At 41.6% G+C, this 16,154-nt stretch overlaps 1 protein-coding gene across 19 annotated transcripts in view; it reads left to right on the top strand.

Moving 5' to 3' along the window:
• Positions 1 to 16,154, top strand: part of WNK2 (WNK lysine deficient protein kinase 2) — a 206,437-nt gene that overhangs the window by 108,977 nt on the left and 81,306 nt on the right. For 16 of the 19 annotated variants that reach the window (XM_033926235.1, XM_033926236.1, XM_033926245.1 and 13 more), the window contains 2 exons: positions 1,415 to 1,709; positions 11,033 to 11,226. In XM_033926235.1, the coding sequence (XP_033782126.1) occupies positions 1,415 to 1,709; positions 11,033 to 11,226 (489 nt within the window). The remainder of the gene's footprint in view (positions 1 to 1,414; positions 1,710 to 11,032; positions 11,227 to 16,154) is intronic. The other 3 variants (XM_033926238.1, XM_033926239.1, XM_033926253.1) reach the window with 1 other exon arrangement.

Below are 16,154 nucleotides of genomic sequence, written 5' to 3'. Positions count from 1 at the left end.
CTATACATCAGGGGTCTCAAAGGCCCTCCTCGAGGGCCGCAATCCAGTCGAGTTTTCAGGATTTCCCCAGTGAATATGCATGAGATCTATTTGCATGCGCTGCTTTCATTGTATGCTAATAGATCTCATGCATATTCATTGGGGAGATCTGAAAACCCGACTGGATTGCGGCCCTCGAGGAGGGACTTTGACACCCCTGATGTATACATCGAGCTGCTTGATATTTACTAAAGCATGTCCTGGTCCAAATGGTACAAAGACTTCATCAGTGTTTTAAACAAACTGTTTAAGAGCATGGATGTTTTTCTAGTTCTTGTCACTTATCACATCTTTTTAATTGTTTATAAATATAAAGTTAGAATATGTTGAGATGAGATTCTAAGTAATCAAATGTGAGATGGGTTGGTTTTTTGGTCTTATTTTGTGTCTATAGTAATACCCGGTACATTTGACCCATAGCTTTAGAGCAGTGTCTCAAACTCGCAGCCCGGGGGCCACATGCAGCCCGCCAGGTACTATTTTGAGGCCCTTGGTATCATAATCACAAAAGTAAAATAAAACCGTTTCTTGATCATATGTCTCTTTAGCTATAAATGACAATATTATTATTAAGACTTAGCTAAAAAGAAAGATTTATAAACTATAAAGAGTTTGACCTCATGCAAAATTGTCATTTCTTTAATAAAACATTAACTATTTTTTTTCTGAGGCCCTCCAAGTTCCTACAAATCCAAAATGTGGCCCTGCAAAGAGTTGGAGTTGGAGACCACTAGCTAAACTGTAAACCTGAAAGCCTGTTTGCCTTTGGGAAGCAGAGCTGAGATTGTGATGTCATAATGCCTCATTCCACCAATAAGAGCCAGCCTCATCAGTGATGTCACAATGGCTTGATTGTCCTGTTCTCCCCTCTGCCGTCCAACCCAGCCAGCAGATTAACTGTTCCCCTTAACTAAGTGGTCTCAAACTCACGGCCCGCCAGGTACTATTTTGAGACCCTCAGTATGTTTATCACAATCACAAAAGTAAAATAAAACAGTTTTTTTGATCAAATGTCTCTTTAGCTATAAATGACAATATTATTATTAAGACTTAACCAAAAGGAAAGATTTATAAACTATAAAGAGTTTTACCTCATGCAAAATTGTCATTTCTTTAATAAGACATTAACTATTTTTTTCTGAGGCCCTCCAAGTACCTACACATCCAAAATGTGGCCCTGCAAAGGGTTGGAGTTGGAGACCACTGCTTTAGAGCAAGCAATTTCTATTGAACTAGTTTGGGAAGTGATTTTATGTGATGACCTTAATCACGGTTTCTGCATGTTTAGTCTGAAGCAAACCTGAGTGCTGCCCCTTTTAAGCAGGCCCAGATATAGCATGATCTTCCTTTAATGATTTAAGTGATATCCTTACAGGTTGAATTGGGGTTCTTCCATGAAAGTGATACCAAGATAATTGCAAAGTCAATCCGGGACAGAGTGGCGTTAATCAGTTGGAGAAGGGAAAGAATGAGGCCTGCCAAACCATCGGAGGATTCCAGCAAACAGAGTGAAGGCCTTGAGCATCTCAAAGTTCCACAGGCGCAACCACACGTCCCAGTAGCTCTCCCTACTCACATTGGACAACATGTCTTTAATGAGCCAGAAGAATCAGAAGCTGATCAGCATAGCTTTCACCCAAAGCTGCCTGCCAGTGTCACATCAGTTGCATGTAAGACACCTATTAACCTTTTTTTTCCTCTGCTAAATTTCATTCATTCTCACTGTATCACGATATATTGCTTTATCAACTTTTGGTTCCATTTTTCTAACAGGCCGCCCAATAAACTTGTACTGGCTGCAGTAAAACTTAAGCTCCTCACGCTTACTCACACTGAGTCTATTATTAAAGCTTCCAAGTTCTAATTTAAGATGCATTTTTTAATGCATTTTACTGCAAAATGGTTTGACGCCTCCCCAATTCATGGGTAATGTACACATGCTTTTTATTCTGACACATCTTTTATACATTATGAAAAATGTAATATACCTCGCTCATTTCTTGTTACAGTTCTCTGAAAGCTAATTAGCTGATGAAAATTACATGAAGGACATTTGCTGTGCTACTGCAGGCCTTGTCGAAAGACTACAGATCTTTGAAGACTGCCACTAACCTCTTTCTCATTCTGTTTCACTCCTTGGCTAGATTTGTTTTCTTATGCTGCAGGTCATCTGGCATCCTTAAAAACACAAATCTTAACTGTTTAACTAAACTAAACTAAATCTTGGGTTTATATACCGCATCATCTCCACAAGTGGAGCTCGACACGGTTTACATGGTTGGGAAAGAACGGAACTCCAATGGATTTATATAAGTAAGTAAGAAGAGGAGTTAGGTGTAAGAGTACCAGGGAGGGGACGGGGTTACATTTTGGAGAAGAGCCAGGTCTTAACCTAGTTCTTGAATTGACACTTTTTATGGAGATTACTTGGAGACAGGTGAAATGAAGATCTGGAACAGTTCAAGTTAGATGGCTCTCACAAAACAAAAGCAAACCTAAGATTAACTGGGACACTCAGGAATTTGAAATCTGTATGCAGCTAAAATCTGTCGATTTTTAATCAATCCCATAAAAATTTGTGCACATAAGAAAGCAGAAAAGTACAACTGCTTAAAACAGCACCACAAACATTCAAATACTGCTGATCACCAGTAAAAAAAAATCTTTAAGGTGCTATTCTCAACACTACTGCATTGTCATGTGCTTGTCCAACGCTTAGCAGCAATTTACATTTTCACTCTGCCTCAGGAGTAATTATGACCCCCCCTGCCCCCCCCACAAACCCTCCCCTTCTCTGCTTTATCACTGGATTTATTGTGTTGTCTTTTTTTCTGTTACAGCCCTCGTCACTTTTGAGAGTAAGTATAGTACAAAAGAAATCTAGTGGTGAAACAGATTTTTTTTTTTTTTTAGTGCATTCGTGAACATGTAAATCTCCAAGGTAAAGTGAAAACAGGTCTTCATACAGAGTGGTAGCAGACTAATAAGTACAGTAGTTGAAAATGCATGCTTTTAAACTGGTAGGGGGGGAGGTCCAAATTAAACAGCAGAGGGAAGGCCCCGGCGGGGAAGCCCATGAAGCAACCCGTGCAAAGCGCTGCCGCCACTACTGTTTTTGGATGCCTCGGAGTGGGGGTATGTCAGTCTCACGATGGGAGGTCAGTGGGGTTCTACTGCACAGGGGGGATGGGAGGGAGGGATAGAAAGATTAGAAAGATGCTGCACAAGGGGATGGGTGAGAGGGGAGGAAAGATGCTGCACATGGGGGGGGAGAGAGAGAATGGAAAGAGGAAGAATTAGGGTGGAGCAGAGGAAGGGAGAGATGATTGTTGTACATGAAAAAAAATAAGACATCCTCCGAAAATAAGCCCTAATGCATTTTTTTTACCCCAAATTAATATAAGACACTGTCTTATTTTCAGGAAAACACGGTACACAGATGATCAAATTGGATGTCTTTGTCCAAACTTTGTATTTGCTCCTAAGAGCAATAAAACTGATCCTGCTTGTTTCCAAGACCACAGTAACGTAATCAAATCTAGTTAGAGCATGATTAGGTGTGTTTTATTTCCCCATACCCATACTACAAGTATGGTAGAGGCTTTCATTTTCAGCTTCTTTAAGGATGAACCCTGATGAGGGAATGGCTTGTCTGTTTCATTGTAAGGCAAAGCCACTTTACCAAACCTGACTTATTACATTATACAATAAATCAGTAACAAGAAGACATCCTCAATATATATTTTGAAGACATTGTTTAACTTTAATCATCAAGGCTTCTCCTGAGACAAGAATGTAGTCTTTAATTCCAAGAAGCTAACAAGAAAATAACTGGGAATCTGGCGAAGCCTGAAATTTCAAACAAGTAATTGCTATTTGAGGTTTTCTGTCTAGGGAAAACTCAAGCATTGAATTAATTGAGGGCTGGAAAGCTATAGTATTGTGCATTAGGCACTGGTCTTTTGATAGGAAAAGCAGCTGCAGAAAAATATAAATGTCAACTATTGCAATCAGCACCATACTCTTTAAGGCAGGGCTGCCCAAGTCCGATCCTCGAGATCTACTGGCAGGCCAGGTTTTCTGGATATCCACAATGAATATGCATGAGAGAGATTTGCCTGCACTGCCTTCTTGGTATGCAAATCTCGCTTATGCTGTGTGCAGCAGGGCAGGTAGGAGGAAGGCAATGGCGTACGAAAGAGGAGGGGGGCGGTCCGCCCCGGGGAGTGTCCACAGCCGGTCAGGTTCCCCGATCGACCGACAACAGGACCGGCCAACAAACCTCCCTGCCCTGTAGCCGCAAATCTAAATTACCTTCTTACAGCAGCTTCAATACTCCAGCTGCTGTAAGAAGGTAATTTAGATTCGCGGCTACAGGACAGGGAGATTTGTCCGACCGGGCCTGTTCTGTTGTCGGTCGGGTGGGGCAGCGTCACAAATGTAAGGGGCAGGGAGGGAGGAAAGGTGGAGTGGAGAAGAAAAGACGCTTAAGGGAAATGGGTAAAACTGAGGGGGGAGAAGGCCGCTGAAAGCACTGGGGAAGACAAAGGGGTGGAGAAGGCCGCTGAAAGGACATGGGGAAGACAGGGGGGAGAAGGACGCTGAAAGGAAATGGGGAAGGCAGAGGGGGGAGAAGGATGCTGCCTGACAGGACATGGGGAAGATGGGGGGGAGAAGGACACTGAAAGGAAATGGGGAAGAGGGAGTGGGGAGAAGACGCTGGCAGGGAAGAAGACAGAGGTGCCAGACTATGGGGGGAGCGGAGGGAAAAAGATGGGTGCCAGACCAATTTGGAAGGGGGGAGAAAGGGAGAGGTACAGTAACAGAGCAAATGGAAGACGCAGAGAGAAGAGAGATAGTGGATGGAAGGAATTTAATGCAAACATGAGGAAAGCAGAAACCAGGCAACAAAGATAGGAAAAAAATTCTATTTCTTTTTTTTATTTTTATTTTTTTTGCTTCAGGATAAAGTAGTATATTAGTTGTGTTGATAAAAATTTATAAACATTAGAGGTTCTGGTAGAAACCCATTTACAAAGTATGTATTCTTTCCAATTAATATTTCCAAATTAATAAAGTCTTTTTGCTTATTTTTAAATGGGTTTCTACCAGAGCCTTTAATTCAGTAGCATAATTAAATGAAATATCTATTTCTTAAGTTTATAGGGACGGGCGGGGACGGAGGGGTTTCCTCGCGGGGACGGGCGGGGACGGAGGGATTCCTCACGGGGACGGGTGGGAGTCCTCACGGGGACGGGTGGGGATGGCTGGGACTTTGGCAGGGACGGGTGGGATTTCTGTCCCCGCGCAACTCTCTAGATCGGACTTGGGCAGCCCTGCTTTAAGGGATCCAGCTAGCCAGACAAAGCTTCAAAATGAAAAAAATTCAAAATAACTAATCATTAAAAAAAATTAAATCAATAAACTGTGCCTGGCAAAATAACATTTGGGAATATATCTGATCTCTTAACGTAAAAGACCACTCCCTTTGCACTTTCTCTTAAAAAGGCATGGGTTTATACCGTGGTGAACGTGTGAAATTGCTTTACATCCTAGTGGTGCTTCCCAAACTTTGAGATCCTTTTACTAAGCTGTGGTAGAAAATGGCCTTATGCAAGTTTTTTCCCTTGCACCATTTTTTTTTTTTTTTTTTTTTTTACCACAGCAATAAAATAACCGGTGTTCTATTTTTTTTGTTTTGATGGCCGTGTGCTAATGTTGCCAACAGCGCTTAGCCAGCCATTTAAAAACAAGTTACCACGTGTGCCCTTTCTACCATTTTGTGGGTGATAAGGACTCAAATAGTGATCTTGTGCTAATCAGGATGCAGCAAAGTAGCTGGGCAAACTGATTAGCACAGAAATGCCCACTCTCTGCCCCCCCCTCCCAGACACCTCTCCCAGAAAAATTACAAAATGTTTTTCAGCACATGGGTAGCACATGCATGTCCCAAATTTACCTCAGGATGCTTAAGTGTGTCCTGCAGTAAGTCATTTTTAGGTTTGTAGCAAGCATGCTAGCATTTATGAGAAAGACATCTCTATCCAGCGTGGCACTCTTAACACTTAAAATCATCTGATCTCTGATAAAAACAAATAACAGGCCTCCACTCCCTTCCTCCCCCACTTTCCTAAAGCATGAAGTCAGTTACAGAAATGGTGGTGACCACAGAAGCAGCAGTCGGTACACCGCTCTGTGTTAATGTGCTCACAGACTTCATGCATTGCTTTCAATCCAATAGGAAGCCCACACAAAAGGAACAGGACTTATGAGCATTCACAGACTCTGTGCTGACTGCCATGAGTGGGCATGAGTTCGTGGCAATCCAGAGGGAGGGGACGGACCTCTGTTCTATTATACCATGCATTGGGGTCCTGATCCACAGTTTGGGAACAGCTGCTATGTACTCTAGTCTTAATTATATGTGAACCGAGTCGAGCTCCACTGGGCGATGACCCGGTATATAAACCAAAGATTAGATTAGATTAGGATGTTTGAGATGCGATTGAAAATATCAAAAAGAACCTGACAGGGATCATACATTTTATTTGCGGGAGATTTTCCTTACTGGCTTCCAGATCCAAGCGGTTGCCCTCATGTTGGCTGCAGCCTTACGTGACTAGCTCCAACTCCTTAGAGTAATTAAGAAGAGTCAACTGGTACGATCGTTTTCTTATCAGGCAGTTCAGACGTGGAACAGTCTTCCTTTAGAAATAAGAAGCCTGAATTTGTATATTATTTTTCATAAAGTTTTAAAGACCTGCTTTTTTGATAAACATTATTCTTGATATTTTATTTCTTTGTACAATCATTTTCAAGTAGGGTTCTTCTTGTTGTAAACCACTCTGAATCTGAATTGAAAAATAGCAGAATATAAGACTACTGATTCGATTAATAGGCATGGGATTTTGAGGCGCATTCATATATCAGCTCACTGAGGGTCACTTGCAAACTCCAAAAATCTCTCTCAATGCTCCCTAGTATGAGTATGCTCATACTGTTGTCTAGCATATCTCAAAGTGCTCCAGGTGTAAAATTTATTCGTCTCCTTCCATTGTACAACATGGGAAAAGTCATGTGGGATCTCTTAGGGAGAGGAGGAGATGGATGCTGCAGAAGGGCAGACTGCTGTCATGTTTCTGGATTGTTGATACCTGTCAAAAGGTCAAAGGTAATGTTCTTCTCAAGGCACAGAGTTCTCTAATTTTAAGATACTCTAATATTCTTGATTTTCTTTTATTCCCATGAAGATACTCTGATCTTTCTATCAAAGCAACCCAAACAAAACGAAAAAGGGGGGGGGCTAGATTTGGGATAACAACAGTTCGGTACTTTTTATTTAAAAAAAAAAAAAGGTACTTTCACGCCATAGTAAAATTATAGAGCAAATGGATTAATTTCAAAGCAACTTAAATACTATTTTATTAAAAGAAGTTGACCCAGGAGTTAAAGGCCAGTTTTGGCACTTTGAAAGTATCTCTTCCACTATAGAATTGGCTATAGATACAAGGTATTCATTTTCCCCCTGGATTACCTTGTAGTTACTGTTATTATCCCAGGACAAGCAGGCAGCATGTTGTCACATGTGGGGTGACATCATCCACGGAGCCCCGGTACGGACAGCTTTAAAAGTGCATCGTCACTTTAAAAACTTGAGAGAGTTCATGAACTGCCCACAACGCACATGCACGAGTGCCTTCCCGCCCAACGCTGCTCATAGCTCCTCAGTTCTTAGTTTTCCGTAGAGCTAAGAAGTCGTGTTTTTTCAATGTTGTTCAATTTTTGCCTTTGCCTTCCCGCTGACGCGTCTTTTTTTTTTTTTTTTCTTCTTCTTATTTGTTTTACTTTTTTAGTTTGTTTCAAAAAATCTGCCGGGGACATTTTTTTCCTCGCTGTTTTCACCTCATGGGCTTTGCCTGTCGAGACCTCGTCTTTTTCCTCAGCCATTGAATTCAATTTGGCTGAGGCGGTTTTTCCATCAATGTCCCGGCCGCTTACCGGTTTTAAAAAGTGTTTCAAGTGCTAACAGCAGATTTCCATCACTGACCCACATAGTTGGTGCTTATAGTGCATTGGCCCAGAACACCGCGTTGAATCCTGCGCACAGTTTTCTACCCTGTAAAAATGTACCATTAAGAGTCAAAAGCTCCAACAAGAAAAGTTGTTCAGCACTGGTATGAACATCGAGAAGATGTCGCAGTCTTCCACGTCAAAAGCATCTACATCGGCATCAGGGGTCATCGCTCCATCAGGTAAGCCAGCTAAAAAGCCACCAGCTTCCCAACAGGTCTCGCGGGTCATCATTGCATCGAGTCCCTTGATGCCGACCAAGCGACAACCGCTCTTGCATCTGGCTTCTCCTCTTCACTGTTGCCCTCTCTGAGGCCGATGGTACCGGCAGAATGCCAAATGGTACCGGTACTCTCATACCGTGAAAAGCTCAAAGCGTTTTCCAAGTCAGTAACATGTTCTGACCCTGACTCCATCAGTACTGGCCCAGCCTGAGCTTAAGGCCACCAGGTCCTGCGCTACTGATACTGGATCTCCAGTGGACCTGGGCCATTGCTCACAATATATTCATGAAAGCAATATACATTCAAGGGGAACAGAATTCACTTGCAGACACTCAGCAGGTTTCTTCAACCACAAAGTGGACACTCAACTCTGCAGTTCTGCGTCCCATAATTTCTCAATGGGGGACTCCTCAGATAGACTTGTTGTGTGTGTCCCACAACCACACGCTGCCCCAATTTTGCAACTGGCAGTACTCTCCTTACAGTCTGGAAGCAGATGCTTTTCTGCTGGATTGGACTCGCAAGTTTCTCTGTACCTTTTCTCCAATGCCTCTCGTCCTCAAGACACTTGTCAAGCTCAAGCAGGAATCGGCCACCATGATTCTTTTAGCTCCTCGGTGGCACAGACAACCCGGGAAGGCACTCGCATATGCGTGGTGTGGGCAGTTCGCAAAGTTGCTCAAGTTCTTAAAGTGGTGATGAACTTTTAAAGCTGTCTGTACCAGGGCTCCGTGGATGACATCACCCCACATGTGAGAATATCTGCCTGCTGTCCCTGGGTAACACCTTTTGCAGTAAGTAGCTGTGCTGTTTGGAAGCTTAAAGTTAATGGGGCTCTAATCTTTCAACTTGAACTATGTAACAGTGTTAGATACTATAAAAGGAGCCACAAGTCTATAAAACCTTAAGTTCTATCTAGTTTCCACTGTAGAAAGAGCCTATTGGTTATAGGTAAACATAGAAATAGACGGCAGATAAGGGCCACGGCCCACCAAGTCTGCCCACCTCAATAACCCTCCCCTACCTTTCTCTGTGAAGAGATCCCATGTGGCGATCCCATTTTGACTTAAAATCAGGCACGCTCCTGGCCTCGACCACCTGCAGGGTAGGTAGGGCTTTTCTATTTCTTGTTGATGCAGCCTTTATTAAAATGTACAATTGTTTCATACAAATGAATGAATCAACCTAAGGAGAAAGTAAATGCTGGGAAAAGTTAAATCTAGCTATTGGATATGTGGCATGTGGTTGGTTATGGAACAAGGTTATATGCATTAAAGAGCTGAAAAAATGTCTTTTGTCCTACACTCCCTCAAACTTACCTCCTGAAACTAAACCTCAGTAACACACACGTTTGCTCCCAAAATATTCACAGGATCAACTGTCTTTGAAACTCTTAATTTAGAATATTTACTTGTTCATGTGCCTGATATACGGTGGATATTAACTATCAATAGTGTTCTTTCCTGAAAGGCTTACGTTAAGTTTGGCCATCGCATATATATTTGAAAATTTAGCCACTGTAGGTGCAACGTTATAGGAGCAGTTCTTCGCTTATCAAGTCATTTCATCACCCGAAAAACTGGCACAACACAGAGCTGTGACGGTATTAACTGAACTCCATTGTGTTTAGAGATGGTGCAGCATACTGGAGGAATCTATAAGACGCTGACGCCTGAGGCCGGCTGTCAAATGTCAAAACATGGCCCCATTAAGAGTATTTCTTTTTGTGGTGGTTATTAAATACCCTCTGGCATTTTTAGAAGGTCATTGGTCTCACCCTACTCCTCTTCACTGAAGTTAGGGTACCACAAAGCGATACAGTTAGTGGCAATTCTATAATGGCATTAGGGCCATTTAACCCTTTATACAGTGCAAATCCAATTTGGCATGCCAAAATTTAAATGCAACCGCTTATATCAGGTCAAAGGTTTTCGTAATTTGGAATGCCTATGTGCACCTTGCAGTGTGCACACAACTGATTATCTAGACCAGGGGTGTCCATCCTTTTGGCTTCCGTGGGCCGTATTGGCCCCCCAAAATTTTTCTGGGGCTGCACAAACGTTGCAGCAAGATAAAGGAGGGAGCCAGCAAGACGGTAAACACCCGGGGGCAGTAGAGGAAAACCCTGCATCGACCGGGGCCGCACAAAATACTTCATGGGGCCGCAGGTTGGACACCCCTGATCTAGACGTTATGTGCATTGCCAAGCAGAATACATGTGATGCCCATGAGTACAGCCCACACTAAGCAACATCCTTGACCTAGCACTTGCACACATAAACTACCAGTTTAAGGGACCCATCATAGAGCTGCACTTACGAGCTTGGCATGCAAATTGGCACATTATGTTAGGCTTGCCTTTATACAATTGCCTTTTATGTACTTAATTTGGCTGGAAATTGCCCTGTGCTTAGCTGAAAAGTCAGTTTCCATGGCATGTGTAACTTAATATGCCGCCATGAATGCCTTTATAACCTGAAGTTGTGAGGAAAATGGCACATGCTGGCACTTTCTACAGTGTGTGCTTTATGCCATTCCTATCTTCTCCCTCCTGAGCTGCCTCCATTAGTAGCTGTAAAATATTCTCTCACTTTATCACACATACCTGTGTAGTGCTGCAAGGATGGACCCGAGTGCCATATCTGCTAGATTTCCTTTTGCTAACAAGTCTAGCGTATTAAACGCATTCTGTCTTTCAGCTGATGGCACATTTGACAGTGGTCAGGGGTCAACGGTTTATTCAGACTCTCAGAGCAGCCAGCAAAGTGTAATCTACTCTCTTCCAGACTCCATACCTCCTACCGTTCATCAGGTCTACAGCCCACCCCTAAATGATGGCCAGGTCCTGCCCCCAAATCGTCAACAGTTGGGCTACCACCAACAAATGGCAACAGTAAGTGTCAAACACTTTTTTCATACCTTTTTTTTTAAAAATTATCATTTATGTCAGAATATATCCTGACCATTTAACATTGCCTCATGTTAGATCGTGTGCTACCAATGCCCATAATTGCCTTGTTCACCTACAGTCAGTAGATTATATTACTAAGGCGTGCTAACTGTTTTAGCGCATGGACACATTAGTGTTTAGCGTGTGTTAAATCGACTAGCACTCCTTAGTCAAAGGACCCCTTAGTGAACTATTAACATGAGTACAGTTAACTTGTATGTCAAGGTTTGTACCTGGTTTCTCTGAAACTAATTTCAGTTGTAAGGTTTTATATGTATAATTTGTTCGCACTTGATGTAGTTATTCGTACTCAAGGAAATAGCTTTATTTGGATATAACTACCTTTATGGAGAGATTCACACAAGGGTGATATAAAGCAGGTACAGTTTAACATAACTTAACAGTATTGTTAACCGCATTAACAATAGTAAAAGGACCGAATATAAACATACGAGGTAAACTTGAAAACAGCAAATTGAAACTTAATAGGCCTACTGTGAAACAGTGTAAAAAAATATACACATTTAACAGCATTGACGTTCAAATGATGTCAGCAATGATAATATGATGTCAGCAAAATACTTATGAAATGCCTAATAAGCACGCATTGGCATGTTATCTCAAAAATTCTAATGTTGTTCTACAATACAGCTTATGTAACTGAGGGACTAGATGGGGACAAGATGAGTAATACAGTCTCAGGGTAAATGAGTAGCTAAATTAAAGTCAAGTTCTCTGTACAGTTATCTTTCCCCGAAAATTAGATCAGGTCTTATATTAAATTTTGCTCTGAAAAACGCATTAGGGCTTATTTTCAGGGATGTCTTATTTTTTTTAATCTTCCCTTTCACCCATCCCCTTGTACAGCATCTTTCTATCTCTCCCTCCCATCCCCCTGTGAGACTGACATAACGCTGCTCCGAGGCCTCCAAAAACAGCGACGGCGGCAGCACCCTAAACGGGCTGCTTCACGGCCTGCCCTTCTAGGGCTTCCCTTTTCTGCATCACTGATGACATCACCAGTGAATTCAGCAGAAGGAAGGCCCTGGCAGGAAAGTCCACGAAGCAGCCTGTTCAGAGCGCTGCCGCTGCTGATGCTTTAGGAGGCCTCAGAATGGAGGTATGTCAAGTCCTCACTAGGGTGGGGGTTTGCTGAATCAATGAATCCAATTTTGGGGGGGGCAAATTAAGGAACTAGGGCTTTTTTTGGAGTAGGGCTTATATTAGGAGCATCTCAAAAATCATGCTAGGGCTTATTTTATGGTTAGGCTTATTTTTGGAGAAAGACAGTAGATCAGTTTCTTGTTGAAGTTGGTGTATGTAGCAAGCCGAGTACAGAATGTGTATAGTCATTCTATACATTAAAGGCTTTTCAGTGTTGTACCTACTCTTTACTTAGTAATATCAAGCTAGTAGTCCTGTTAAACCTGTCTGAGATCACAACTTGGGGGAGCACTCCATAGGACATTGCCCTGTTCTTCTTTGGGCCTTGTGTACTTTGTGTTCACGTTAATTGGAGTCACAGACTCAAAGGTAAATTTCAAATGCAGGTAGGCACTCTGACCCCATATGGTGACCTGACAAACTGCAGAAAAGATCTTGATGATCCTTTATTAAATGAATAGAAATGTTTCGAAATAGCAAACCCTGCCAGACAAACACACGCAAATCCCAAGCCCTCACCTCAGATCACAACAAGCAATTTGTATTGAGCAGCATTTGTTGTTATAGTCTCCCGTGCTATTTCTGACTGCTCTATTTTATGTTTCTGATTATTCTGCTCCTGGTTGTATGTTCCTTTGCAGTTGTTAATAAAGATAATTTGGAAAAAAAAAGAAATGTTTCAGAAAAATCTGAAGTTTCTCAGATCTCCTGAAAACTTGAGTAGTTAAATGCCATAAGGTTCACCTGTCCTGCCCAATTTCATTCCCGACACAGTCCCCATCGCTTCCCAGTTACTTTAAGTTCATGAGGTGGTTGGATCAGATGACTATTGTTCCTTATACTTCACCACATTGAATTGTCGTACTGAAAGCTTCTGCTACAAGTGTTGCATCTCTGGATAAATCCTTTCCAGCAGAGCAAATATGGGAATGTGTGAAAATGAAAACCTTGCAAAAAAAAAAAAAGGTGACTAAATCTAAGCTAATGGGATTGGAGCTCTGATAAATCCCCCTTCTCCCATCCCCCCCAAGTTAATGCTAATTAAGCAACACATTTTTCATGCATGTTTAGCCCATCTGTTCCAGTAGAGAAGATTCCAGACTGCATTCACTTTTTTTAATTCTGAAACATTAACTAATCTTTGTATATAGCAAATTCTGTCATTTTGGCCATTCCTTGAGCCAGTTAAACTACCTGGAAAAGTTCTTTAAAAATGGGAAGTCTCTTCATTTCATAGTTTTCTGCTGCTCTAATATCCACAATGGGATATATGCTTTTCATTGGCAAGGATGGAGAGATATCCATATTGGTTGGGAGGGACCCAGACCATACCAAGAAAACATTCCCCAGACCATAACGATGCTGCCATCTTCTTGTGTAAGTCTAACAGTGGTTCCTGGGTATTCTCAGTGGTTTCAAGTTTCAAGTTTATTTATTCTTGATGAATCGCCTATTTAAATTGCTAGGCGATGTACAATAATAATGACATATATTAATAAATGAAACAAGTACAATATTAATGGTGACATAAAAACAAATTTGTTGTTAGTTAAAATTTAACACACTTAATAAACTGAGTGTAAACATAAGTTTAAAATAATTTTGTGGGTAAAACATACAAGACATGTGTGGTTAAGAGGGGGAATAGTTACAATTTTTGATAGAAGAGAAGAAAAAACATAAAAGGGAAAAACAAAAAGGGAGGTTATAATGGATGTTTTTAAAAAAATTAAAAAAACTAGAAAACTCGGTAACGGTATGAAGATAATCGATTTTTCTTTGTCCTAAGATCCATACGCATCTTTCATGCTCAAAGTGTGACTCATCGGAGACAGCATCCCTCTGCCAGGCGGTGTAAGTCCAATGTCGGTACTCCTGTGCAAATTGCAGCCGTTTTTTTTTACAATGACCCCCTCGTGGAGCTTGGGTGCAGTCACCAGCCATCTGCTCCAGAGCCTCATTTACGACAGGGTTCGTTGCATAGTCATTTTGGACACATCTGAAGCCCACTGGTTCATTTTAATGTTGAGTTGCTCCACAGTAGCATGTCTATCGGCTAATGCCAACCTGTGCAGCTGATGTTCATCTTGGATCAATGGCTCATGCTGCCCCGCAATTACCATGACGGATCGTCGAAAAGGTTCCATTTGTCTACTTTCAGTACACTTTAACCACAGCAGCCCGTGAACAGTTCGCAAATGGCACCGTTTTCGAAATGCCACCGCTCTTGGCCCGGTAGCCGATCGTGCCTTTTTCAAAAGTCTGACAAATCACAGTTTTTCCCCGTGACAGCCACTGTTGCTCTATTGGCAACTTGCTGACATCCCACCTTATATACCCCAAAGTCTGCGTGTAACATGTGCATTTGTTCATGGGCTGTGCGTCCCTGATGTCGAGACATGCAGTAGTCATAATAATGTGACTTGATCGTGTAATAGACAAAGTGGCCAAAGTATAGTGCTATTCATTTATATAAGTTCTGTAGGAGGAGAGGAGTGACCTAGTGGTTAGAGCTATGGCATCAGCACCCTGAGGTGGTGAGTTTGATCCCAGCTTAACCTTCCATTGTCCCAGGTACCACAGTCATAGGTGCCAGCTCTGTGGCTGGTTAATAAATAAATAGGATTGATATAAAAGGGCGTGGCTTGGACGCGAACACAGATGGTTGGGTGAGTGAATAGCTCCGTGCATACAAGCCAAATTATAGAAATACTACAAAAATAACTAAACTATAACAGGAAAAAACTCTGAATATCATCTAAATATGTCATCCAGCAAACAAAATAAAGGAGAACCGAAGGCTGGAGGGTCCGGTTTAGGAAGTAATAAAAGATCAAAACCGGAGCCCTGCACTCCTCCTATGAACACATCGTTACCGACAGACGAAAGCCCCGACGTTATGGAGGAATTACGGCAAATAAAAGAAATTGTCTTAGACAGCAATAAAAAATTACAAAAAGCAATGGACGATGCGGCATTACTCACTAAAAGAGTGGAGGTAACAGAAAATAGAATAACCAATTTAGAGGAAAACATGGAACAAATACACATAGAAATGAGAAATAATAAAACAATATGGAAGGAGTACACAGAAATTAAGAGATCTTGAAGACAGTCGGAATTGTGAACGAAGAAATAATTTAAGAATCATCGGGATGCCGGAAGGAGTAGAAAGAAATGACCCTATTAACTTCTTGGAACAGTTTTTACCTAAAGTACTACCATTGAAATTTAAAACGACATTAGAAATCGAAAGAGCACATCGGATTCCAACTCAAAGAAAAAATTCACAAATAGGTCCAAGAACATTAATTTTCAAACTATTAAGACACCAACAAGCAGTAGAAATCTGCAAATTAGCTAAAGAAAATAAAAACCTCAAATGTCAGGACGCAAAAATACATATCGTCCCTGACTTTGCAAGAGAAACAGCAATGAAAAGAAAACAATTTCTGGACATGAGACCACAATTAAGATCTATGGGGGCTAGATATGGACTTTTATATCCGGCAGTAATGAAAATTACAATAAATAGCATAACTCAAAACGTTTGTGCAATGGTGGCTGCAAGTTTATTTAAAGGGAGTATATATCTTGATGAAGCCCAATGAGTTTAACGGGCGAAACATGTTGATGTTTAGAACGCATTCTCCCTGCACAGCACTCTACTAGAAGCTAAGTACTTTTAGTATTTATATATTCACCAT

The sequence above is a fragment of the Geotrypetes seraphini genome, chromosome 17 (genome assembly GCF_902459505.1).
Source record: "Geotrypetes seraphini chromosome 17, aGeoSer1.1, whole genome shotgun sequence".
Taxonomy (NCBI): domain Eukaryota; kingdom Metazoa; phylum Chordata; class Amphibia; order Gymnophiona; family Dermophiidae; genus Geotrypetes; species Geotrypetes seraphini.
This window is presented reverse-complemented; position numbering and strand designations above follow the sequence as displayed.